The sequence below is a fragment of the Hordeum vulgare genome, chromosome 3H (genome assembly GCF_904849725.1).
Source record: "Hordeum vulgare subsp. vulgare chromosome 3H, MorexV3_pseudomolecules_assembly, whole genome shotgun sequence".
Classification (NCBI taxonomy): domain Eukaryota; kingdom Viridiplantae; phylum Streptophyta; class Magnoliopsida; order Poales; family Poaceae; genus Hordeum; species Hordeum vulgare.
In genome coordinates, this window is record NC_058520.1 from 612607022 (window position 1) to 612632503 (window position 25482).

At 42.2% G+C, this 25482-nt stretch overlaps 1 protein-coding gene across 1 annotated transcript; it reads right to left on the reverse strand.

Annotated features, from left to right (window-relative positions):
* Positions 1-6254: 6254 nt before the first annotated feature.
* Positions 6255-6913, reverse strand: LOC123441125. The gene has a single exon (XM_045117639.1). The coding sequence runs from the start codon at positions 6864-6866 to the stop codon at positions 6480-6482; it is 387 nt and encodes a 128-aa protein (XP_044973574.1). The 5' UTR covers positions 6867-6913; the 3' UTR covers positions 6255-6479.
* Between the last annotated feature and the right edge of the window lie 18569 nt (positions 6914-25482).

A 25482-nucleotide genomic window follows, 5' to 3' on the forward strand; every position in this document is an offset into this window, starting at 1 on the left:
AATAGGCAAGCAGTGTGTATAATCCACGGACGACACATAAAAACAACGATCTGCTTCGGTGGGACTCACTAGTACTTAAGTCTAAAATTCAATCAGTCATCTGGAGCTGGCACGGAAGGGACAAAGCGAGCATGAGAACAGAATTCGCCCTAATTAAAGGTGCCCGTACGCTACTACTGAAGAAAAAAGAAACAAACATAAACCATTTGACTGAATTAGAGGTGCAGATAGTTGATCTTTGAATTTAGAAATTACCTGTAAACATAACTCGTCAATACAATACACAACAAATTGGAAGGAAACATAATTTTCGATGGTCCGTACACAAAGATATTAGCACTAAACTGAATTTATAAAGACAATAATGTACAAGTTTCATCAGCTAACTCTAAGTGCTTGTGCGACCAAAGAGAACTATAGCAGGAGAATTTTTTATGCTAACTACAAAGATATGCATCGATCAGTACAAACAAAAAAAGTATAACTACCAACAAACAACCCATATCGCTGAAAGCAGTACCAAGTAACCGACAACAAGCTCTCAAACAGGCAATGCTAGGCACAATTGCTAGTAATACATGTTATTTTTGCAAAGTGGTTTAGTGCTATGATAATTTTCTACACGTACTCCCTGATTTTTCTTAGTCATATACTGATCTGCTCACTCCAGTTCTATCTACTCACCATATTCACATGCAACATAAGGAACTAGTGTAGAAAACCACTCAACCGCATTCACAGCAACGAACAAGGTAGATGGATATATGCGTGCATTGGTCACCTCGCGTCGCTGACCTGCGCGAACTTGATGAAGAAGACGTCGGTGTAGTCCTCACAGTCCTCGGCGTCCATGGGCTTGCACCTGAACCCAAACAAACGCACGCACACACAGAGAGACACGGAAAGAAAGAAAAATGGTGAGCACTGAACATTAGCAGGGAGAAGAAGATGCGGATTCAGGTCGCTTCTATCGGTTCACTTTTCCAGGGGGCATACGCCGAGAACGTGGAGCCGAGCTCGTCGCCGCAACCGAGTGTCGGCACGTTCCAGACGACGAGGTACCTGCGGTCGAATCGGTGTTCGGGATAAGACGCAAGGAGGGGTTACCGGCGGTGATGCGGAGGAGGAGAGGTTGCGCTAGGGTTGAGGAGTGGTGGTTACTTGGACTCGTCGCAGACCCATCCTGCAGCAGCGGCATGTCCTTGACGCTGACCATCCCCGGCATGTTCCGCACAATAGAATCCATCATCTTGGCTCCGATCCGAAAATATCACCACCAGAGGGGGACGAAGCGGCCGCGGATCTGGTCCTCCGGCGAGAGGCCGAGCAATTTGGAGTGCAGATATAGCTAGGCTTAGTGGCGGGTCGGAGCGATTTGGAGGAAGAAGTAGGAGGGGAGAGGCTTACCGGTGCCAGATCCGACCACCTCTGGCCTCGCCGTCACCGGATGTGTGAGATCGATCCCGGGGGTGTGCTGCACACCGGCGAGAGCGGCGTCAACTCGCCGGAATCAAGCGGCGCAAGTGACGGCGGCAGAGGAGTCGCAGGAGGGGGACAGAGATATGGCTCGCAGGGGAGAACGGGGATAGTGGTTTTGTTTAGATTAGGTCGAACGAGATACATTGGATCTGCATGGTGTGGACGGTCTAGATTCGCTAGAGTGGGGTGATCCGTGGGAGGGTGTTTTCAACCTCCTGATTGGTTCAAGATATGTGTAATTGAAAATGGTTTTTAGTGCTATAAAAACAAGGAATTTTTTAAAGAAACTATGAAAAATATTTTACAAAATGACACCATGCTATAGTTTTTTCAAATGTTCCCACAGTGTTCCCAAATGAAATAATATTTTACATAATGACCGCATTTTCAAATGGGGATGCAAAATTCAAAAAAATTCAAAAAAATGTAAAACCTTCGCATCGTGTCACTTTATGTGACCAAGTTATCAGGAAAAACAATAAACTTGAATACGACAATTATTTTTAAAAAGTGTTCTAAAAAGTGAGCTATCACTTGTGAAGATTCATAGCTTTCAAGCGAGATGATCGATCTTATGGCCACATTCATGGCATAGTTTGTTCAAATGATCTCATATTGTACACAAGGTTGCATATTGGAATGGCCAACAATGTTGCTTAAGGAAGTTTTCATTTCCCTTGTATGAAAAATTCATTTTCCATTTTTCAAGTGTCCAAAATAAGTTTTTTTGTGAAGGACCTACCATATATTTATTGCCAAATTGAACCAGATCATTTTTCTAAAATTCTTTGTCATATTTAATGTACAATTGACCAAATATTTGGGTGTTAAAAGTTTTTATCCACCTGTCGTGAAAAAGACAAATTTCCCCGAATTCAGTAGGAAGCGGGTCAAATTTGAACTGCAACTCCCTCATAGTTTGCTCTTTATTTTTCCCAAAAATCATTTGTAGGTAGATAGGTATCTATTTAATCATAGAAACACCAAAATGTTTCCAATATTCAACAACTAGCTAGGAACGGTCATGCCCACCGTTTTGACCGCATTTTGAAACAGGCATGAAAAATTCAAAAAAACTCAAAAAATTGGAAAACCTTCTCATTGTGACATTATATGTGACCAAGTTACCGAAAAAATAATAAACTTGTAATAAGGCAATTATTTTAGAGAAGTGTTCTAAAAAATGAGCTATCACGTATGAAGATTCATAGCTTTCAAGCGAGATGATCGATCTTATTGCCACATTCATGGCATAGTTTGCTCAAATGATCTCTTATTATGCACAAGGGTGCATATTGAAATGGCAAACATTGTCGCTTAAGGAAGTTTGCATTTTCTTCGTATGAAAAAATCATTTTCCATTTTTCTAGTGTCCAAAATGAGTTTCTTTGTGAAGGACCTACCATATATTTGTTGCCAAATTGAACCAAATCATTTTTCTAAAATACTATGCCAGATATAATTTATAATTGACAAATATTTTGGGTGTTAAAAGCTTTTATCCACATCTTGTGAAAAAGACAAATTTCTCCCGATTCAGTAGGAAGCGGGTAAAATTTGAACCGCATCTCCCTCATAGTTTGCTCTTTATTTTTCTCAAAAATCATTTACACATAGATAGGTATCTATATAAGCATAGAAACACCAAACAATTTCTAATATTCAACCACTAGCTAGGAACGGTCATGCTGACCATTTTGACCGCATTTTGAAACGGTCATAAAAAATTCAAAAATTATCAAAAATTGGAAAAACCATCCCATTATGTCATTATATGTGACCAAGTTACCTGGAAAATAATAATCTTGTAATACGACAATGATTTTTCAAAAGTGTTCTAAAAAATGAGCTATCACGTGTGAAGATTCATAGTTTTCAAGCAAGATGATCGATCTTATGTCCACATTCATGGCATAGTTTGTTCAAATGATCTCATATTGTGCACAAGGATGCATATTGGAATGAAAAACAATGTTGCCTAAGGAAGTTTCATTTTCCTTGTATGAAAAATCCATTTTCTATTTTTCAAATGCCCAAAATGAGATTCTTTGTGAAGGACCTATCATATATTTGTTGCCAAATTGAACCAAATCATTTTACTAAAATACTATGCCATATTTTATGTACAATTGAAAAAATGTTTGGGTGTTAAAAGCTTTTATCCACTTCTCGTGAAAAAGACAAATTTCCCCCCGATTCAGTAGGAAGCGGGGTCAAATTTGAATTGCATCTCCCTCATAGTTTGCTCTTTATTTTTTCCGAAAATCATTTATAGGTACATAGGTATCTATTTAATCATATAAACACCAAATGTTTCCAATATTCAACCACTAGCTAGGAACGGTCATGCCCACCGTTTTGACCGCATTTTGAAACGGGCATGAAAAATTCAAAACAATAAAAAATTGGAAAACCTTTGCATTGTGTCATTATATGTGACAAAGTTACTAGGAAAAATAATAAACTTGTAATACGATAATTATTTTTAAAAAGTGTTCTCAGATTGAGAAATCATGTATGAAGATCAATGGCTTTCAAGGAAAATGATCAATGTTATGGTATCATTCATGGCATAGTTTATTAAAATGACCTCATATTGTGCACAACGGTGCATCTTGGAATGGAAAACAACGTTGTCTAAGGAAGTTTTCATTTTCTTTGGACGGAAAATTCATTTTCTACATTTCGAATGCCAAAAATGAGTTTTTTTGTGAAAGACCTACGATATTTTTATTTGCAAAATTGGATCAAATTATTTTTATAAAATATTATATCATATTTAATGTACAATTGACAAAATGGTTGGGAGTTAAAATCATTGAGACACCTCTCGTGAAAAAGACAAATTTTCCTTGATTCAATAGGAAACGGGTCAAATTTAAACTGCAGGTGCATTATAGTTTGCTATTTATTTTTCCCAAAAATCATTCATAGGTACATAAGTATCTATTTAATCAGAGATACATGGTGTGGTGGTAGGACGTCGAGGTTTGGATGGTGTCTGAGGGGCCTGCCTGCCAACCGCGTGGTCACCCTAAAAGAGCTTATATTTCTTCAAAGCATCTCACTATATCCCCTTTTTATCCGACAGATACTTATAAGATGGATGCACTGATGGAATAAATCGAAGAAACAACACCATTAATGTACTAATAAAAGTAACAAAATGCATCGAAATAGGGGTACTATGCCAGAAGGAGGCCTCCTCTGAACGGCCTTCTACAATAGATATAAAGAGCAAAGCTATTCTTTAAATGGATTCATATTTGCTTGGACCGTATTACTAGACCCATTCCGTTATTAAATGTATTCATTTGAAGAATGGATTACGGTGTTTGATTGTGGTATTATTGTTAGACGATAGGCTTATACCATGTAATGTGACTTGTATATTAGACTAGACTCTAGAGTGACATGCCGGTTGTTGAGAAACCTGTACCGGCTATCCTTATGAACTGCGACAATCAAACAGTGATCACGAAAGTAAGCAGCTGAAAGGATAACATAAAACCATCAAGACACGTCTAGAGAAGTTTAAAATTTGACAGGAAAATGAGAAACTCTATAGTTATTGCATTGGATTATATCCAAAAATCTCAAAATCTGACAGATCCTTTTACTAAAGGTCTATCACGTAATGTGACAGATAATGCATCGAAGGAGATGGGTATGAGACCCACAATATGAGTTGTTCATAGTAGTAACCTATTCGTTATGATCGTAGATCCTATGAATTAGATGTGGAAGACAAGTTGTTGGTCAACTGAGAGGAAAGTATCCTTATCATTGATAATACCACTCCATGAAGATGCAATACTTTCCTAAACTGCATGGCAGGTTGATATACATCATAATATGTTCTAAGTGGCTTATTGAAGCAGAGATGTGGTCCTTCAGAACATCTTTTGAAGAACACACCTATATGAGTCTGATCGTTAACGTCGCAATCTATGAGAGTAGGGTGCTCTCTAGTAAACTCATGAATGGTCTCGGAGTATGACACATAAGCTCCACCCGCAGGGAAGTCCTACGGTAGCCTAGTATCGGTCAAGGCTCTGTGTGAAGCTAGATTCGCAGAATACTTGTTGTTCAAGGCCTAGTCCACTTTTCAAGTTGCTTACTAGTGTAGCATATCTGTGAGAAGACAATTAAGAGAATGTAGATAATGAGAGTTATCAGGGCTAGAGCACACACGTGTGATCGAGCTAAAACAACCCGATGAGACAAGTTGTTTCATTGATTTGTTTCTTACATCATCAGTTTAAATAGTGGTAGTACTTGTTAAATTCGTCGCCACGGCAAATTTGAATGGTTTGGAAATTTAGTCATCCATGGAAGACTCTAAGGCTAGCTTGCTGCTCGTACCATTTATTCATTGTTTTGTTGATTAAATCTGATTGACAAGAACTAGCTAGTCGACCGGTCGTGCATGCATGTGACTGAGGTGAGTTGAGGCCCATATATAAGACCGACTGAGCGACCATGTTTGGTTTCATGCATCCAACTTATCAGCACCAAATGCATGGCATGCACATGGACAAGAAGAGTGAAGAGTTAAGGATATATTAATACAATTAGTCTAATCTGCTAGAGAAGAGCAATGCGGCGCTGTGCCGCAAGGCCGGTAACATACAACATCGAAGAAGCGCTCTAGAGTTTCAAGTGAAGCATAGTTGAATGAGTCAACCATGCACAATAATCAACTAGAAGAATGACAAGTACGTAGTACAATTTATTTCATGATATGAATAAACATATGGTGATGGGCCCATGAGGTTCCCTATATCTGGATTGTTACAAGTGCTCGATCAGGCGAAATAAAGTCGGCAAAAGACACAAATAAAAATGAAACAAAAACTAGTGCACGTACAATGTGCATTCGTGACAATGAAATTATGAGAAACAATAGAATATTATTTGGTGTGTGTGGCAGGAGGGGGTATGTTATTTGGCGCAGACGATGGTGTTGTGCATGCTTCTAAATATTAATGAGATGCAACTTACGGAATTGGCCGGCTAGCCTCCGTGAAGCTATCCTCCATCTTCTTGAACTTTTCAGCGGGCGCTGCGGCAGTAACTATCTTAGCGGCTATCTTGTAGGCCAATAGATGTGTATCAAATTTCGCCTTGTCTCCCTTGGCCTTCTTCATCGTGTCCATAGCGAGGAGTTCCTGCTTTGCAACAGCCCCGGCTACTTTGATCCTTTCGGATGGTGGGGCGGCGGCGAGGACCCCGTCTAGGGCCGTCTTGATGATGGGTGTTAGCTCATCCAACGCGGCCTCCTCGGACTTGACGATGGTGGCGCTTGCAAGCATTGGTAATGATGCGATTTCCACCATGACGATGAGAAGGGTTAGTGCCACCGCAATGTTCTGGAGTGGGGCCATTGCTCTTGTTGGCCTAACAGGTGGCTGAGAGGAATGATTCACCGGGATTTCAGATTGATGTTTTCACCGTGGAGGTCTATAAAGGTGGTCCTTGCTTTAAATAGGTGACGTTGCACAAAGAGAGCGTGAGGCCACGAGAGCTTCGCGGGCGCCATGCCGTACGTGGGTGAAAACTTTCTTGCATGCACGCATGTCTAGCCGTGTGAGCAACCGCTTTCCTCTCAATCGTAATTCCTAAGATGTAGGAGTACCACCCATCTAGTTGGGCAGCACCACTACTAAAATGACCGGATCTTGTCTGGTGTGCATGGTTCCATGTATCAGAGGTTCATGATATAACCTTCTGAATGAGAGGTTCACGATACAACCTTTTGACTACAGCGCTAACTTTGTTGGAATTAAACACGACATATTCTCCTAGTGGTGCTCGGGTTGCATGTATCCGATTATTATTTGAGTCAGAGTAGGAGAAGGTTGCAGCCAACCTAGTCCAGCAGGAGAAGGAGTGCTAGGAGGTTGCAGCCAACGTAGTCCAGCAGGAGAAGGAGTGCTAGGAGGTGAACGTGGTGGGCTTGGTCTATCACAAAGAAACTATCCAGCGGACCTTTCCAGCATGCCCGAAGTGAGGTGCAACCCAATAATCCTACCAAAAAGTCCATGTGGAGCTGAGCTTGGTTTTGGTGGCGCAGGTCGGGCTGTTGATCTACCAGGAAGATCAGAGGTCTTGTCAAGTGCAGTTTTGCCAAACTTGGCCAGTGCAACGCTGGGAGGCAAGAACGGCAAGGTAACGCTGATACCCGTGAAGGAGGAAAGGACACCACCACTTGTATCCATAAAGCTATAGCCGGTGTTTCATCCATGTCCGGAGGATACTCTTCGGACGATTGATCCGGTAAAGATCAAAGGAAGTGGGCGAAGGTGTCTAGCAATTACCGAGAAACCGGCAAATTTTGAAGATGCAAATACGAAGGAGTGTTGGCGTCATGCTATGAAAGAAGAGTTGGGGTCGATCCACGACAACAATGCATGGGAGCTTGTGGATCTTCCCAACAATGAAAAAACCATGGAGCTCAAGTGGGAATTTACGATCAAGAAAGAGGTTGAAGGAAATTGTGTGAAGCACAAGGCGAAGCTATTGTTCAAAGAGTACATGCAAGATGAAGGTGTGGGCTTCAAAGAAGTGTTCGTTCACATTGCATAGATGGAATCGGTGAGATTACTCATCGCTCTCGCAGCTCAAAAATCATGGAAGACACAACACATGGATGTGTATGTGAATCAAGCACCGAGCTTCATCAAGGAGGGAGAAGAACACAAGGTATTGAAGCTAGACAAAGTCTTGTATGGGCGACGGCAAGACCTTCGGGCGTGGAACATCAAACTTGATCGGACTTTGATTTCTCTTGGATTTGAGAAAGCCCCACTAGAGCATGCAATGTACAAGAGAGGTGAAGGAAGGGATCGTCTACTAGTTGGCATCTACGACGACGGTCTATTGATAACTGGAGCAGATGAAAAGGTGACTGCAAAGTTCAAGCTACAAATGAAGGAGCTTTTCAAGATGGATGATCTACGTCTTTTGAGTTGCTACCTCGGGCCAGAGGTACATCAAAAGCCGGAAGGGATTACACTATGCGAGGAGGCATACACAAGGAAGGTACATGAAAACTGTGGCAAGAGAGATTGCAATCCAATTGATGCTTCGATGGAACCTCGTCTTGAGTTGAGCAAGAAGGAGATGGTGAAACTACTCGGCTACAGTGATAGTGACAAGGAAGAAATTGTTGACGGCCATAAGGGTAACTTGGGCATGGTATATTTCCTTGATGAAAGCGTAGTAAGTTGGATATCATGAAATCAGAAAGTGATGACATCGACTTCAAGTGAAGCAGAGTGTCAAGATGTGTGGCTAAGGCTACACGATGATCTCATGGATCGAGACCCGGAACAAGTGGTGCTCAAAGTTGACCGCGAGTCTATGTTTTTTCTACGCGAGGATCCAGTGCGGCGTGACAGGAGCAAGCATATTGATACGATGTATCACTACATGAAGAACGGCGTGAAAGAACGTAAAACGAAGGTCAACTACATTTGCACCGAAGATCAGCTGGCGGACTTGCTAACCAAGGCTTTGGATCGCGAGAAGTTCTTGAAGATGTGAAGAAGGATTGGCGTCGAAGTTGCAATGTAACGACGTCGTGTTTAGGGGGGTGATTGTTAGAATTAAACACGACATATCCTTCTAGTGATGCTTGGGTTGCATGTATCCGATTAGTATTTGAGTCATAGTTTGTCTAAGAGTAGTATTACTCTAAATAGCTTAGGCTTTTGTACTATATATATGTAGGTACCCTCAGCTTGCAAGAACCAGATAGTGGGAAAAGCAATAAAAATACACAGGACCGACACGGTCTTGTTGGCTATCAATCCTCGCGTCTTGTGTGCGTGCGTAACTAGTTGTGCTCAATCGATCGAAGCAACGATTGACCAGAGGTTGTTTACGTACGTGTCTTCTGAAGATTGTTCCGGCCATAAGTATTAGTTCTCGTCCAGGAAAGATCGATTGCTATCTAGTGGGCTAGCTTTGCACTGCGTGGATGGATCGATCTAGCCAGCTTCACTTTGTCGTTGTTCGTCGTCGGTCTTTGCCGTCGTCAGAAAGTACTCGGCGTTGGGTCTCGGCCAACAAACTCCATCAAAGGCGATTAATCTTTGTTAGGCGAGACACATTCATCCATATCATGACAAATTAATTAGCTAAGCAAATCGGCCTAACTTGAAAGAAGAACAACTTATGCTCCCGTGTTCAGACCGTTTATTAGGTGTAGTGAGAAAGCAAATAGAAAATTTGACTGGATTAAAATCTTAGAAGATTTATGGAAATTCAAGAAGGATCTATATGTTCTTAGATCACATGGATGTCCTTCACTTTTCAAGAACATTGACACAATTGCTATTTAAAATATTCTATGCTTACGTTTTAGTTTGCGACAATCAATAAATATTGTTTGCTTTTATATAGTATATAAGAAACATGATGTGGTCGACTACTCATTATCGTGGACATTGGTCAACTACCCCTATGCTATATCTCTACCAACAAAACTCGTCAATGGAAACTAAGTCATAATTTAAGTGGCCTAATGTGGGAAACCCAAGAATTCAAAAGTTAGTATGATAAGGTGCCTTAGAATGTGCGTGTGTGGCGTACGTGTGGAGAGCCACATCATGTCCTATGATACCGTGAAGCTCTTACAACGCGCATGTGAGAGAGTGAGCTGACATGAGCATGTTAATTTCATGCACCATATTCATGACATGCACATGGATATGAAGAGTCAAGAGTTAAGGAGATATTTATCTGATTGATCCCGTATGCTAAAGATGAGCAGGTTAATTACCTACCTGCACGAAATGCATTATAACTACTTGCCTAGCTAGTTAAAATAATTGAGTCTATCATGCAAACTATGTAATTAAAAGAATGACAAGTACTACAATTTCTTTGTTGATATATTAATTTTCATAATAAACAAAGTACATATATATCCTGATGGCGCCGTGGAAATCTTGAGAACACAGAGACACAAGTTCAAAGTTTGTCTCAATCTGAGTAGTGGCCATAAGCTTGGCAATGGAGTCCTGAGTACGATGGAAACTGCTCTGAATAGCGTCCTTTGTTGGCCATCAATCCGATCGATGGCGGACCATGGTATGCCCTCTCCTACCTCAGCTCCCGTCACCAACATGTTGCGTGGAGGTCGTGCGAGAAGACCACGAGTGAGGAAGGCAAGGCGGCCGTGAAGTTGCATGATTCTCCCCCCGGCGGTCCCTGCCTTGCTTGCTACATTATGTGAATTTCTCACCATTGCTTATGCGCCCACCGCTCTGGAATTTCGAGGTCCCGCAGGGGTTCCCTTTTGGCTTCGGTTGCCGCACTCCATTGAGGATCTCGCGACCAGGGTGATGTTCTAGCATCGTGCCTTAACGACATCTAGGGGTCTTGCCATCCTCTCACCAATTGTGTCATCATCGAGCAACTGCCTATTCTTTTCATAGAATTTCACCGCATCCCCAACTACATCTCTCGTTTATGGTTCACCTTCGACCGATTTGCAGTGTAGATGATGTGGGTCCAGCTCCATAATCTCCTCCATGTCAGGCATTTGATCTGATCGTGTGTCCGGCTCCAACTTGTCCCGCAGGCTTGTCGTCACCATCCACAAAGAATCATGGCCGCATATTTTCGACGTAAGTGATGTGGGCCCATCTCCTTACCTTACTCGGTGTCGGGCACCTCATATGCCCATGCGTCCCGTCCACAACATCCTTCAGGCTCGTGGTGACCATCCACAAAAAATCATGATTGCTTATATAGCGGCGCGCCATATAAGGAAATAATCTCCTCTTCACATTTGAGTTGAGAGATATCACACACACGCGCGCGCACACACACGCTAATGGCACCGTCCGGCAAGTGCGTTGGCAGTTTGTGTACCAGCATCCACATAACATTCTAACAGAGAAAAGCAGATAGGCCCACCACGTCTCCAGGATGAAGCTTTTGATGCAGAGGGATCGCATCATGGATCTCTAAAATGGTTTATCATGCATTAACTTCGCCGTCGACCATGACGGCACACTGCATTTTTATGGATGTAATTGGAAGATCTTAGCATCGCCACGCAAACACTAGTGGAAAACGGGGCTTTGGCCGGGACCCTTTAGTCCCGGCCTGCCTCTGGGCCGGGACTAAAGGCCCGGCCATGTCGCCCCAATTCTCAATGCCTCCCTCAAGGCTTTAGTCCCGGCCCGTAAGGAGCCTTTAGTCCCGGTTCGTGTCCCAAACCGGGACTAAAGGGCTACGCGGTGGGCAGCCCACATGTGCGCCACCTTTAGTCCCGGTTTGTGTCTCAAACCGGGACTAAAGTCCTCTGCCTATATATAGCACAGTCCCCCTCTCCCCTCTTCCTTGCATTTTTCTTGGATGGAGGATTGTGGGTGTGTTCTAGCTCTCCACTTTTTTTTGATGCACTAGAGGTGTTTGTTGAAATGTGTGTTAGAGCGATGTCGCTTCAGTTTACCGAACACAACTACGATATGAGATGCCTGAGCCACGCTTAAACCTCTTCCTCTTTATTTCTACTTATTCTAAAAGGTTAGCAACTATATTTCCTCGTTTAGACCGTGCGGTACTAATTTTTAGGATCGTGATTGTATTTGATATACTGTCCTATAACGCAGATGAGCCATCCATGGATATACGATGATCGACGCACAACCGCTTACAGAGAAGGCGTGCATTCTTTTCAAGATGCAGCCGATGCGAACAAGCATGGTGGTGGCTTTATGTTTTGTCCATGTGTTGAATGTCGGAATGAGAAGGATTACACTTCCTCAAGAGTCATTCAGAGCCACTTGCTTCCGTCCGGTTTTATGTCGGGCTATAATGTTTGGACCAAGCACGGAGAAAGAGGGGTTATGATGGAAGACGACGATGAAGAAGAAGAGAACGATGATGACAACTACTGATCTATGTTCCCTGAGTATGCTGATACCGCAATGGAAGACAATGAAGAAGAAGATCAGGATGAAGAGCGGGAACCAGATGAGCCCGCTGATGATCTTGGCATTCTCATTTTTGATACACGGCGAGGTTGCGACACAGAAAAGGAGAGCTTGCAGTTCGAGCAGATGTTACAGGACCACAACAAATTGTTGTACCCAACTTGTGAAGATGGCCACACTACAAGAAATATGCTCATATGTGATGTTTTTTAAAATGTCGTTGATGAATTCGTCATAAATCTATGACGATTTCATCCGAGATTGTCGTAAACCGTTTGAGGGGATCAAATCTACATATAAATTACGACGATGTGAGTCAAAACATCGTAACCGCATAAGATGAGATCGTCATAACTTTTACGACGATTGTAAAAATGTCGTAACATGTTCTAACTATGTTGACATGTCACTCGTGGGTCCATTCTATCCCACCTGATCCTAGTTTGTGAAGCAACCTACTATTCTATCATTCCAAAAATTCTTGAAAAATTCTCATAAATACTTTGGACTATATATTTCTCAAATATGTGAAAACCCTCCCTTCCATAGTTCAAAAGTAATTCAAAAATATTCATTTTCCTATTCTGTACAGAATAGCACTTTGTGAAGGAAGTGCTATTTCTATTTCTTTGATTACCCTCATATTGTTTGGGCACTGTTTCCTATCCAAATCATTGCCCCATGAAAACTTTGGTAACGATTTGCCTAGTAAATCTTTCCCAGCAAATTTCCAAAGTTTGTGTTCAGCTAACAGCTTTGTGAAGGAAGTACTAGATAGGAATATCGTGATGAGTTGAATTTTTTCCACATCATCTATGTGCCCAAAACGTAGCTCTCCATAAAATTTTAGCCACATCTAACAATTCATGTGAGCTCATCATCCAATCTTTTTTTTGGTAATATTTTCATTTTGTGAAGCAACTATGTTTTATATTGCTTTATAGTTGATGAAAAAATTACCACGGGATGATACTGACCATATAACCTCACTGCACCAAATTTTAGCTCATTTAATTCAGCCAGTTTCTCTCAATATTTTTCCCAATATTCTGTTCAGTAGAGAGCATTGTGAAGGAAGTACAATTTTTGGCATGTCCAAATGGTATAATTTTTATACAGTGCCTTCATATGCCCAAATTAACATCATACACCAAATTTCAGCTCAATCCATTCATTCATTTGATCCTAGCTTCAACATCCATATTTCTGCACAATGTGTTACTTTGCAAAGCAAGTGCCACCTAGATTCATCCATTTGAGATAAAAATTTGCCAAGAGAGTCTCCTTAGTAGATGATCATCCTCAGCCAAAATTTAGGCCCATTGTCTATGTGAATTACCCGCACCGCTAATCAAACACTTGGCTGCTAATTCATGTTTTTTGCTTAGTTCAGTCTCCTCATGAGGTTATTCTATTGTATTATTCTTGCTAACACCTATCGAGGGATTGTCTAACCCACCAGACATGACTATTTCACCTAGAACGCGTGACAATGCAACGGTTAGGCGGTGACCATGCGAGTGGCATGCAAGTTCACGCGCTGTGGAGTTAGGGCCCTCGACCACCATCGAAACCTCAACGTCAAGGCACCTAACCATGTATTTCTGATTAATAGATACTTATATACCTATAAATGATTTTTGGGAAATAATTCCCAAGCTTTTTTGTGGATATGCATAATATTGCATGTTATTTAATGAAGGAAGTCACGAAATGTGCTGAAATTAATTAAAACATATCCTTTTTAATAAAATATAAATGAAATATATTAAAAATGAAATATAATAAACCCCCAGCCCAACTGGGCCTAGGCCCAATAGGCTAACCGGCCCAACCAGCCAACCGGCCAGCCCACCCCATCACGGCCGGGTATATCTCCACTGCCCCGAAACCCTACCCACTCCCCCACCCCCGATTCACTCTCCCCTCTCCCTCCCGATCCAGATTGGATCGGGGCAACCGACGCCGCCCCGCGCCGCCACAGCCGCAACCCCACCGCAGCGGCGCCATGACCGACGCGCCGCCCGCTCCCGCCGCCGCCGCAGCAGCCAGAGAGCGGCGGGTCCATCTCCTCCATGGTGGCCGCCACCGCGTCCTCCGCGGCGGCCGCGGCCGCCGACTTCTCGCGCCGGGGCGAGGCCTTCCCAGCCGCGATCGAGGGGGCGAAACCAATATCCCCACACCAGGAATCAAGAGGGGATCGGCCCTACCCCCCGGTCCGCGCCTCCGCCCTGAATCCTCCGCCGCCGGTTCACCGACCCCCGAGCCAGCCATGGATTTGGATCTGTGGATCTCCAAGGTCAAGGAGGGCCAGCACCTCGCCGAGCACGAGCTCCAGACCCTCTGCGAATACGTGAGCGTCCTCCCCCGTGTGTTGTATTCATCGCTTCCGCTAGGGTTTTGTTCGACCGGCGCGCGTTCGCTGCGGCGTGGCCGTGTCTCTGTTGTTTAGGGTTCTTATTAGCGGTGGCAGGTAGATGGGCAAAATCAGTCGCTTTTGCCGCCCACCGAGAGGCTAAGTGAACCGTGTCTGTGTACTGCGTGCCCACTGTGTAACCGAGGTGTATGTGGCTGATCACCATCCAGGTTAAGGAGATACTCATCGAGGAGTCGAACGTGCAGCCAGTCAACAGCCCGGTCACGGTGTGCCTTGGTTAATGTTGAATCAGGTAGAGGATTTTTTTCCCGTTTCGCTGTGTATACTATATATATGAGGTGTTTTTTTTTGGTTCCAGTAGGTTGGACCAAGTAGAGATAAGTACTAGTTCTTTTCCCAATTAGTCAAAAACAGTAGTTTGTATGAGGCAGAGAATTAGTAAGTTTTACATCCATTCCCCGATTCAGGCAGATGGGTTATTCCCATGTGTGTCCTTTTTGTGTGTTCTTTTTTTTGCTATAAACATGCTTTGTATGTAGCATGTTTTGTTATCAGTTTCATGTTTAGAAATCCAAGATGAAAATTTGCATCAATGATTAGCTATTTAACTTTATGTCTGTGCCTTTCCTTATGATATTCTATTATTTATTTCCTGAAGGTATTGGTTCTTGTACCATTGTTGGTGTGGTCATGGGAGATTCAGATCAACCAGACCATTAATCGAGGATTACCTTTTGTAGCCTTGCACTATCAGTTTTTATCATGCTTTATCAACTCTGTTTGATCATCAAGAGTTGAGCTCGAATTCTACATTCATTGTGCAATCTGCCATATTTTTGTATGCTTTGGCATGTTCTAAAAAGCAAATGTTTGACATGTGCATCTTATTTCCTTCAAATACATCAAATTTTAATCTGCATGTGGGATTACCTTTAATCAGTATATTACCTACCTTTAATTTGCAGCTTGCTCTTGCTTCTTCTGCTGGTACTGTGCTGCGTTCAGGCGAGTGCCTACGACCCGCTCGATCCGAGCGGAAACATCACCGTTAGCTGGGACTTCCTGTACATCAAGGACACTTACTCGGTAATATATTCTGTCTAGCTCATATCTAGTTCACTAGTAAGGTGCCGTGCTTTGCGACGCTTAACCTGTTCTGAATTCTATGCTAAAATCAAAGCACCGCGTTGTGTTGCAGGCTTGACTTGTTCAGCATTTGATGCTGACGTATACAGTACTGTAGTAGTTTGTTTAGAAAGCCTGGCATGTTCAGTGAACAATAATAACTTGTGGTTTATATTTTGCCTTGGCGCAATGTAATCTCGTGCTACTCATTTCGAGTTGATAGGAAAACTGAAAACTTGAAATTGACTATTGTTATTAGTTGTTTTCACGTTCTTTGGTTTTTCCAAATAAAGCTGAGCACATAACTTCAAGATATGATGCTTCCTTGTTGATGATTGATGGAAGCTTGCGTTTCCTTGTATGATGTGTTTCCTTAATTTTTTTAATTTATATTGTGGTTGCTTTCTTAGGATTTTGTGAATAAATTCGAAATAGATATTACCAATTCCGATGGGGAAGAAGATAAAGACATGATTTTAGAATAAGAGCTAGCTTCCCAGATTGCTTGGTATTAGTGAAAAAATAATAGTACGTTAATTGAACTGACTAAGTTTCCTTCAGGTTGGTGTCCACGAGTGTTATCCTGGACTTGTGCATCCTCCTTCCCTAGAAGCAGCATGGAACCACCATGGTCAGGCTGCTCTTATTTCGTGATGTGCCTTTGGTGACACAGCGTGGAGCCAACGTTGTTCGGCAGGAGTTTGGTCAGAAGCAGTTCTTCCACTCCGGATAAGTGGTTAGCCACTGGATTCTCTCTCTGCTTTTTCTCTCGTTGATGCCATGCACACTTTGCATAGCATTTTTAGGCCCCACGTTTGCTTACATGCAGGTTATGTTAGGTGTTTAGTTATTGCATGATGTAGTACTTTCTGTTGTAGACATTTTCCTCAATTGATACTCTATTGCAACGTGCTTAGAAAAAGAGACCCAAGCGGTCTATTTGTGTTTAGTTTAAATTTTTCATTGCAAGGTATTCATGCTCCCACTGATTGTACACACAATGATTTATAACCCTGCTGTACAATATAATTTCTTAAAGTCTTTCTCAGTTGCATGTTTTCTCATGATTTTGCCAGTCATATTATATTTCATTATATATGCATTACATAAAACGTATAGTATGTTGCATGTAATGAGTAATCACCCTTGCTTGTTTGTACATAAAGATAAAAGTGACCAACGGCACTCGATGGGGAATGCGTGAGTATTTGTTATGATTAATAGTTGCATCTTCTTTCATGAGTAGACAATGATTAAATGGCTTGCTCCATTAATCTTGCCAACTAATGTTAATGAGGTTATGACAGGAATAGTTGCATCTTCTTTCATGAGTATGTTTCAAGGATAGATAAGTGTGACAGGAATCAGTACCAAATGAACTACCAAAATGCTATTTTTGATTTCTCTAAGTTGGTCTGATGCGTTGCAATTTAGTTGTCCCGTATTACTTTTTTCGATTCATACAGTTGTTCTTCATTTGCTACTAGTATGACATCATTTTTCCTGTTTGACCTGTATGAGTATTGCAGTACTGCTTGTGATGCTGTCGTCAAAGCTCTTGTCAGAGATGGAAGTCGAGGAAACTACAAAGAGGGTACAGTTGTTATCTGGAATAACGAATCTACCTGTACCTTTCTGTTTCTTTTTGCTAGTGGAATGAAGTCCATTGTAGTGACAGTAGCAGATGTTTTTGGTATAGTGACAGTAGTCCATTGTAGTGACGGTAGCAGATGTACCGAAGATGGAAGTTGAGAGTGAAATGAAATCCATTGTAGTGAAAATAGCAGATGTGCCATTGTTCTACTTCTCAAGTGGAATTCTGTTTGTTTTTGCTATATTTCTGTGTAAGGAAATGTATTTAGGAGATGTCTTATTGTGTTATGTAAACTTGGGAGGTGTATTATGTGATGTTATATGATGGAAGATTTTAATTCGACTTGGAGTTTTGTTGATTTGAATATTAAATAATGTTGGAATTTATATTGGACAAATAATTGGGGGTTGAAAAGGCCCAACAAATAGAAATGAAACCAAGTTCTGGAACAAAAAGTTACTGAATTCAAAAATGAAAAAAGGCCAAAACTGAAACTGGATCAAATGTATTTGGGCATGAAAAGGTCAGGGTCCAAATTAGAATGATAAAAAAATAGAAAAAAAACTAAAGTGGCTGAAAATAGGCCAAGGCCCAAAAGAAGCCCAATAAAAAAAGCCGAAAAAAATAAAACGAGCCCATGTGATCAATTGAAATGGGTTGGGCTGATTTCAGCCATGACGTTTTGATTTCGTCGTAATCTTGCCACGTAGGACTGCCACGTAGGACTGAGTTTGATTGTCAGCGATGATTTAGGATCGTCGTAAAGGTTACGACAATCCAGGAATCGTCGTAAAGTTACGACGATTTTGACCAAAACGTCGTTGCTGTTCATTTCTGATGCTCCGTTTCCGACGCTTGGTTTTTCGTCGTGCGATCGTCGTAAATGAAAAACCGTGACGATGTAGCGACGAAAAAATAGCGTCGTGTACTAGCATATTCCTTGTAGTGCCAGAAGAAGCTGGGTAGCACACTAGAATTGCTGAAGTGGAAGGCAGAGACCGGTGTGACTGACTCGTCATTCGAAAAGTTGCTGGTACTGATGAAGAAGATGCTTCCAAGAAAGAACGAACTGCCCGCCAGCACGTACGAAGCAAAGAAGCTTGTCTGCCCTCTAGGATTAGACGTGCAGAAGATACATGCATGCCCTAATGACTGCATCCTCTACCGCGGTGAGAAGTACGAGAATATGGATAAATGCCCGGTATGCACTGCATTGCGGTGTAAGATCAGAAAAGATGACCCTGGTGATATTGAGGGCCAGCCACCCAGGAAGAGGGTTCTTGCCAAGGTGATGTGGTATGCTCCTATAATACCACGGTTGAAACGTTTGTTCAGAAATAAAGATCATGCGAAGTTGTTGCGATGGCACATGGAAGATCGTATGAAAGACGATAAGTTGAGGCACACCGCTGATTGTCTGCAGTGGAGAAAAATCGAGACAGAGTTCCCGAGATTTGCAGCTGACGCAAGGAACTTATGGTTAGGTCTGAGTACAGATGGCATGAATCCTTTTGGGGAGCAGAGTTGCAGTCACAGCACCTGGCCCGTTACTCTATGTATCTACAACCTTCCTTCTTGGTTGTGCATGAAGCGGAGTTCATTATGATGCCAGTGCTTATCCAAGGCCCAAAGCAACCCGGCAACGATATTGATTTGTACCTAAGGCCATTAGTTGATGAACTTTTACAGCTGTGGGCCGAACCAGGTGTACGTGTGTGGGACGAGCACAAACAAGAGGAATTTGACCTTCGAGCGTTGCTTCTCGTAACCATCAATGATTGGCCTGCTCTTAGTAACATTTCAGGACAGTCAAACAAGGGATACAATGCATGCACACACTGTTTGGATCAGACAGAAAGTATATATCTGGACAAATGTAGGAAGAATGTGTACCCGTACAATCGTCGTTTTCTTCCGCCCAAGCATCCCTTAAAGAAAAAAGGCAAGCATTTCAATGGCAAGGCAGAACCCCGGGGGAAGCCTGTCATCCGTACTGGTGCTGAAGTATTTGATATGGTCAAAGATTTAAAAGTAATCTTTGGAAAGGGTCCTGGCAACCAACCTGTTCCTAACGGCCCTGATAAGCGCGTACTCATGTGGAAGAAGAAATCTATATTTTGGGAGCTACCCTACTGGGAAGTCCATGAGGTCCGCTCCGAAATCGACGTGATGCACCTGACGAAGAAGGACCAGGAACGTCATAAAGGAAGAGATGGCATGCATCCAGGGCAGTTTCAAGGGCGTGCCAGCTCCGCTCTTACTAAGGAAGAGAAGGAAATCATCTTTGAAGTCCTTTTCAGTATCAAGGTCCCGACTGGCTTCTCGTCGAATATAAAGGGAATCATAAATATGAAAGACAAAAAATTCCAAAACCTAAAGTCTCATGACTGCCACGTGCTTATGACACAATTGCTTCCGGTTGCATTGAGGGGAATTCTACCGAAAAATGTTCGCCTGGCAATTGTGAAGGTATGTGCATTCCTCAATGCAATTTCTGAGAAGGTAATCGATCGAGAAAGTATATCACGGTTACAGATTGATGTGGTCCAATGTCTGGTCAGCTTTGAGTTGTTGTTCCCGCCATCCTTCTTCAATATAATGACACACCTCCTAGTTCACCTAGTCGAAGAGATTAGAATTCTCGGTCCTGTGTTTCTACACAATATGTTCCCCTTCGAGAGGTTCATGGGAGTCTGAAAGAAATATGTTCGTAACCGTGCTAGGCCAGAAGGAAGCTTCTCCAAGGGCTATGGAATAGAGGAGGTCATTGAGCTTTGTGTGGACTTTCTTCCTGACCTTAAGCCGATTGGTGTTCCTGAATCTCGGTATGAGGGTAGGCTGACAGGAAAAGGCACACTAGGAAGGAAAGCAAAAGTATGTATGGACGGGCATTCTTTCTCTCAAGCACACTACACAGTTCTACATAATTCCACCGTGGTGGCTCCGTATATCGTGAGACACAAGAATATTCTATGCTCCGAAAACCCGGGGAAGGCTGACTCTTGGATTAAAGGGGAACACGAGAAGACTTTCGGCAGTTGGTTGAAGACACATCTCATGAATGACGACACCGTTGGAGATCAGCTGTACTGTTTGGACAAGCCACCATCTTCGACTATATGTATTTTCCAAGGGTATGAGATAAATGGGAATACATTTTACACGGTTGCCCAAGATAAAAAGAGCACCAACCAAAATATTGGTGTCCACTTTGATGCAACAGACGAGAATGGGCACTGTTTGGAAACATATTACGGGTACATAGAGGAGATATGGGAACTTGACTATGGACCTACTTTTAAGATCCCTTTGTTTCGGTGCAAATGGGTGAAGCTGACAGGAGGCGGGGTAGTTGTAGACCAAAAGTACGACATGACAATAGTGGATCTCAACAATCTTGCGTACATGGATGAACCATTTGTCCTAGCCAATGATGTCGCTCAGGTTTTCTATGTGAAGGACATGTCTACAAAAACGAGAAAAAGAAATCAGCAAAAGAAGATATCGTCTGATGAGCCAAAACGCCACATAGTTCTTTCAGGGAAAAGAAACATCGTGGGAGTAGATGACAAGACAGACATGTCAGAAGATTATAATAAGTTTCATGAAATTCCGCCCTTCAAAGTGAAAACTGACCCAAGCATCCTACTGAATGATGAAGATTCTCCATGGCTACGACCCAGAAGAAAACAGAAATAATAGATAGGAATATTGGTGCAATAATGTAATAATGTATTAAACCTTTTGTGTAATGCATGTATGGAATGTACTAAATTTCAAACACTTTTCGTTTTCATAGTTTTGTCAAATTCTCAAATACGCAAAAAGAATTTTAATAAACCTTTGTAAGAGATGAGTTCTCGTTCGAAACCCTGATACTTCGAGAGAGATTGTCCGTTTTGTACACGAAGTGCATCCAGTTTTTGTCATAGCCCTCTCAACTTTTTAACACATGCTATGTGGGTGAAATGATGATAGCATGACGACTTTCAACATTTTCAGAGTTCATTTGTAGTGCTTTTCAATTTCAGGGTCAACTAGCTAAAAAAAAAAGTAAATGCACGAAGAATACCAAATGAAGTCAGAAATTGTTGAAATTTTGTGATGTGCCTTTTGAATGGTGCATTTTGAACACACAAAAAGTATGGAGTTCAAATAAGTTCAAAAAAATGAAATCCCTTTGTAAGAGATGAGTTCTCGTTCGAAACCCTGATACTTCGAGAGAGATTGTCCGTTTTGTACACGAAGTGCATCCAGTTTTTGTCGTAGCCCTCTCAACTTTTTAACACATGCTATGTGGGTGAAATGATGATAGCATGCCAACTTTCAACATTTCCAGAGTTCATTTGTAGTGCTTTTCAATTTCAGGGTCAACTAGCTCAAAAAAAATAAGTAAATGCTCGACGAAAAGTAGTGATGAAATTAATACAAGTTCATCATCACATTAAAGCCAAAGAACAGTAGTGATCAAATGTTTTTATTACAAAAAATAAATACATAAAGTTCTCTCATGAAACAACATACAACTATGTAAAACATTTAAATAAAACATCAAAATCGCAATTAAGGTAACAATTGACCCAACGGCATAATGATACCAAGCCTCTTTATCTATGGCATATTTTCTAATATTCCTAATCTTCAAGCGCATTTCATCCATCTTCAAGCGCATTGCATCCATCTTCAACCACATCGCATCGATCTTCATCTTGCGATCATCGATGACATCGTCGACATGCAACTCCAATTCCATATTCTTATCCTCAGTTATTTTCAATTTTTTCTTCAAGTATTTGTTTTCTTTTTCAACCAAATTTAAATTCTCGACAAGAATTTCTATGTGGGTTGGAATTTCCGGTTCACATACCTCCTAGATTAAAAAATATATGTCATGTTGGTCGTCATAATTGTCATAAACACTAAATAAAACAAATAGTTATAAAAGATAATATATACCACATCCGAATCATAGACAGGACGAGGGCGGCGTATACCAAAACCATCACACTATATAATAACAAAAAATAATGAAAGTGAGTAATTTATACAAGTACGTATCTAAATCATACAAGTAAGATTTTTTTTTCTTTTAAGTAGAAGATAAGAACAATAGGCTCACACGGTGGTGCTCGCGACGAGATCGGCGCGGGGCGATCGACAATGGTGAGGACGGGCACGGGACGACACCCTACGCATGTGCAGACTCTAAGAAGTTAATTTGAGCATTTGAAATGAGCTACACTAGCAGTGACAAATGAAAGGATGAAGCAGCTAACCTTTTAAAACACTTGTGCAGTTGGTGCACGGCCAAACCTAGACAAATATTAAGGAAAATGGAGCATGGAGAGGAGAAAGCTTAAGTAGAGTGGCTCGGGCATTTCATAGAACACGTCATGTGCATGAACTAGAGTGGCAAGAGCATGGCATGGTCACACTTCAACAACCAAAAAACAGGGGAGAGGGTGGGCACGGGCGTGGGTTTATATAGGAAACACTTTAGTCCCGGCTTTTGTCTAAAACCGGGACTAATAGCCTAACCTTTAGTCCCGGTTCTTGCCATAAACCGGGACTAATGCTCCGCGGCACACGCCTGCTTCCCGCCTTTTGGTCTGCCGAAAAAGGGCCTTTAGTCCCGGGTCGTGGCTCCACCCGGGACTAAAGGGGGTCTTTAGTCCCGGATCGAGCCCCGAACCGGGACTAAAGATCCACCTATATAAGCGGGAGTTAGAAAATTTCCAACCCAAATCGCATTTCCTTCTCTCCTTCTTCCTCGTTCTCCTGCCCGGCACGACACAACGACGAACTCGACGACGCCGTCAGGCTGCCCGACGTCCTGCTCGCCGCCGCCTGCCGTCCTCCTCGCCGTCGTCCTCCTCGCCGCCGCCGTCCTCCTCGCCACGCGCCGCCCTCCTCGCCGCGCGCCGCCGTCCTCCTCGCCGCGCGCCGCCATCCTCCTCGTCGCGCGCCGTCGACACCTCCGGCCGGTAAGCCCCCCGCCCCCTCCTCCAACACTCCGGCCAGTAGAAGAAAAGAAGAAAAAGGAGAAGAAAAGAAGAAAAAGGAGAAGAAAGGAAGAAAAAGGAGAAGAAAAGAAGAAAAAGGAGAAGAAAGGAAGAAAAAGGAGAAGAAAGGAAGAAAAATGAGAAGAAAGGAAGAAAAAGGGAAGGAGAAGAAAAGAAGAAAAAGGAGAAGAAAGGAAGAAAAAGGAGAAGAAAGGAAGAAAAAGGAGAAGAAAGGAAGAAAAAGATTTTTTTGTCATTTAATTCCTATTGTTATTAGGTTTGTGCTAGATTATTAGGGTTAGTAATATGTAGAATTAGGAAAAAGGAAAATAAGAAGAGGATGAGAAGAAAAGAAGAAAAAGGAGAATAAGAAGAGGAGGAGAGGAGAAGAAGAGGAAAAATAGAAGAAGAGGAGAAGTAGAAGAAGAGAAAAAATTAGAAGAGGAGGAGAGGAGAAGTAGAAGAAGAGAAGAGGAGAAGTAGTAGAAGAAGAGGAGAAGTAGAAGTAGAAGAAGAGGAGAAATAGAAGAAGAGGAAAAATTAGTTTAGGGTTACAAGAAGAAGAAAAAAAAAATTTGTCATTTAATTTTGCTATCGTATAGTGTATATGCTTAAGTGTTAATAGTGTTTCTTAGATTATTGCTTAATTTTGCTATTGTATATGCTTAAGTGTTAATAGTTTAATTTTGCTATTGTATATGCTTAAGTGTTAATAGTTTATTTTTAGAAAGAAAATTAATAGAACTAGTTTAATTTTGCTATTGTATATGCTTAAGTGTCTGGGACTGGGCTCCGCCCGGCTGGTATTTTAGAGTTTAGGTTCTAGCCAAGATCCGGGACTAAAGGTCCTCCTATATAAAACGACACTTGGAAGTTTCCAACCCCTCTTATATAGTTTGTTAGTTTATTAGTTAATCAAATGTCCGTTTTTTACAGAACTATGGATCCACATATCAGGAACCTCGAAAAGGAAGAACCTCTCGAAGATATAATCAAAGACGGCCCCGACGTTGAACCAGCTGAATCTCCGTCGTCATATCTAAACCCCTCTGGATATGGAATGGAGGTCGAGCGACACGAAGATGAAGCCGATGGGGCAGGAGATAGGTCCAATGACGGAGAAGGTGATAGCTCCACTAATGGAGAAGCCGGTGGAGAAGCCGGTGAAGAAATAATAAAGTCCGGCGAGGTATACATATGAAGTTCGACAATCACTTGTAATATGTGAAAAATATTGGAGATAGCTCTAAATTGTATACATATACATTCATTTGACGAATGTTTCTCCCTCTTAGGCCTCCACATCGAGCAAAGCTACGAAACGAGGCCCGACTAGAAAGTTGGATGCACGGACGCATCACACCTTTGAGGTGATATTGCCTACGGGCGAACCCAAGCTTCCTAAGGATGTTGCTGACACATTCAAGAAGCAATGCTGAGTTCTCGTTAGGGATCACGTCCCGATCAGCGTTCGGGAGTGGAACCAGCGCAAAGGGGCAACCGATAGTGACTATGTCGCCGAAAGGTACAAAGATAATCTTTGGAATGATCTCATGTCACATTTCAACCTGTCAGAATGTGAGAATGAAGACGCCGCGGACAAACTGAGGGCCAAAGTCAAGCAGTGGTCTCTAAAGAAGATTGTCGAACTGTTCCGTAGCTGGAAGAAGAAGCTATGGAAAAACTATCTGAAGACAAAGAAAGTGCCAGTATTCGAGGGGTATCTAGCCAAGCAGGCGAATCACTGGAAGGCATTTCAAGAGTACAAGGAGTCAGAAGATGCCCAGGCATTATCAGAAAAGAACAAGATAAATGCCGACAAGAAGAAATATCACCACAAGCTGGGGCCAGCGGGCTATGAGACTGCCATCCCAAAGTGGGATAAGAAAGAGCAAGATCTGCTAGATAAAGGCATCGTACCTGAACCACTCTGTGATGAGTGGGAATTGA

Bases quoted from the DNA above. Each gene is read 5' to 3' on its own strand.
- LOC123441125 (XM_045117639.1), bottom strand. From the start codon at position 6,866: ATGGCCCCACTCCAGAACATTGCGGTGGCACTAACCCTTCTCATCGTC.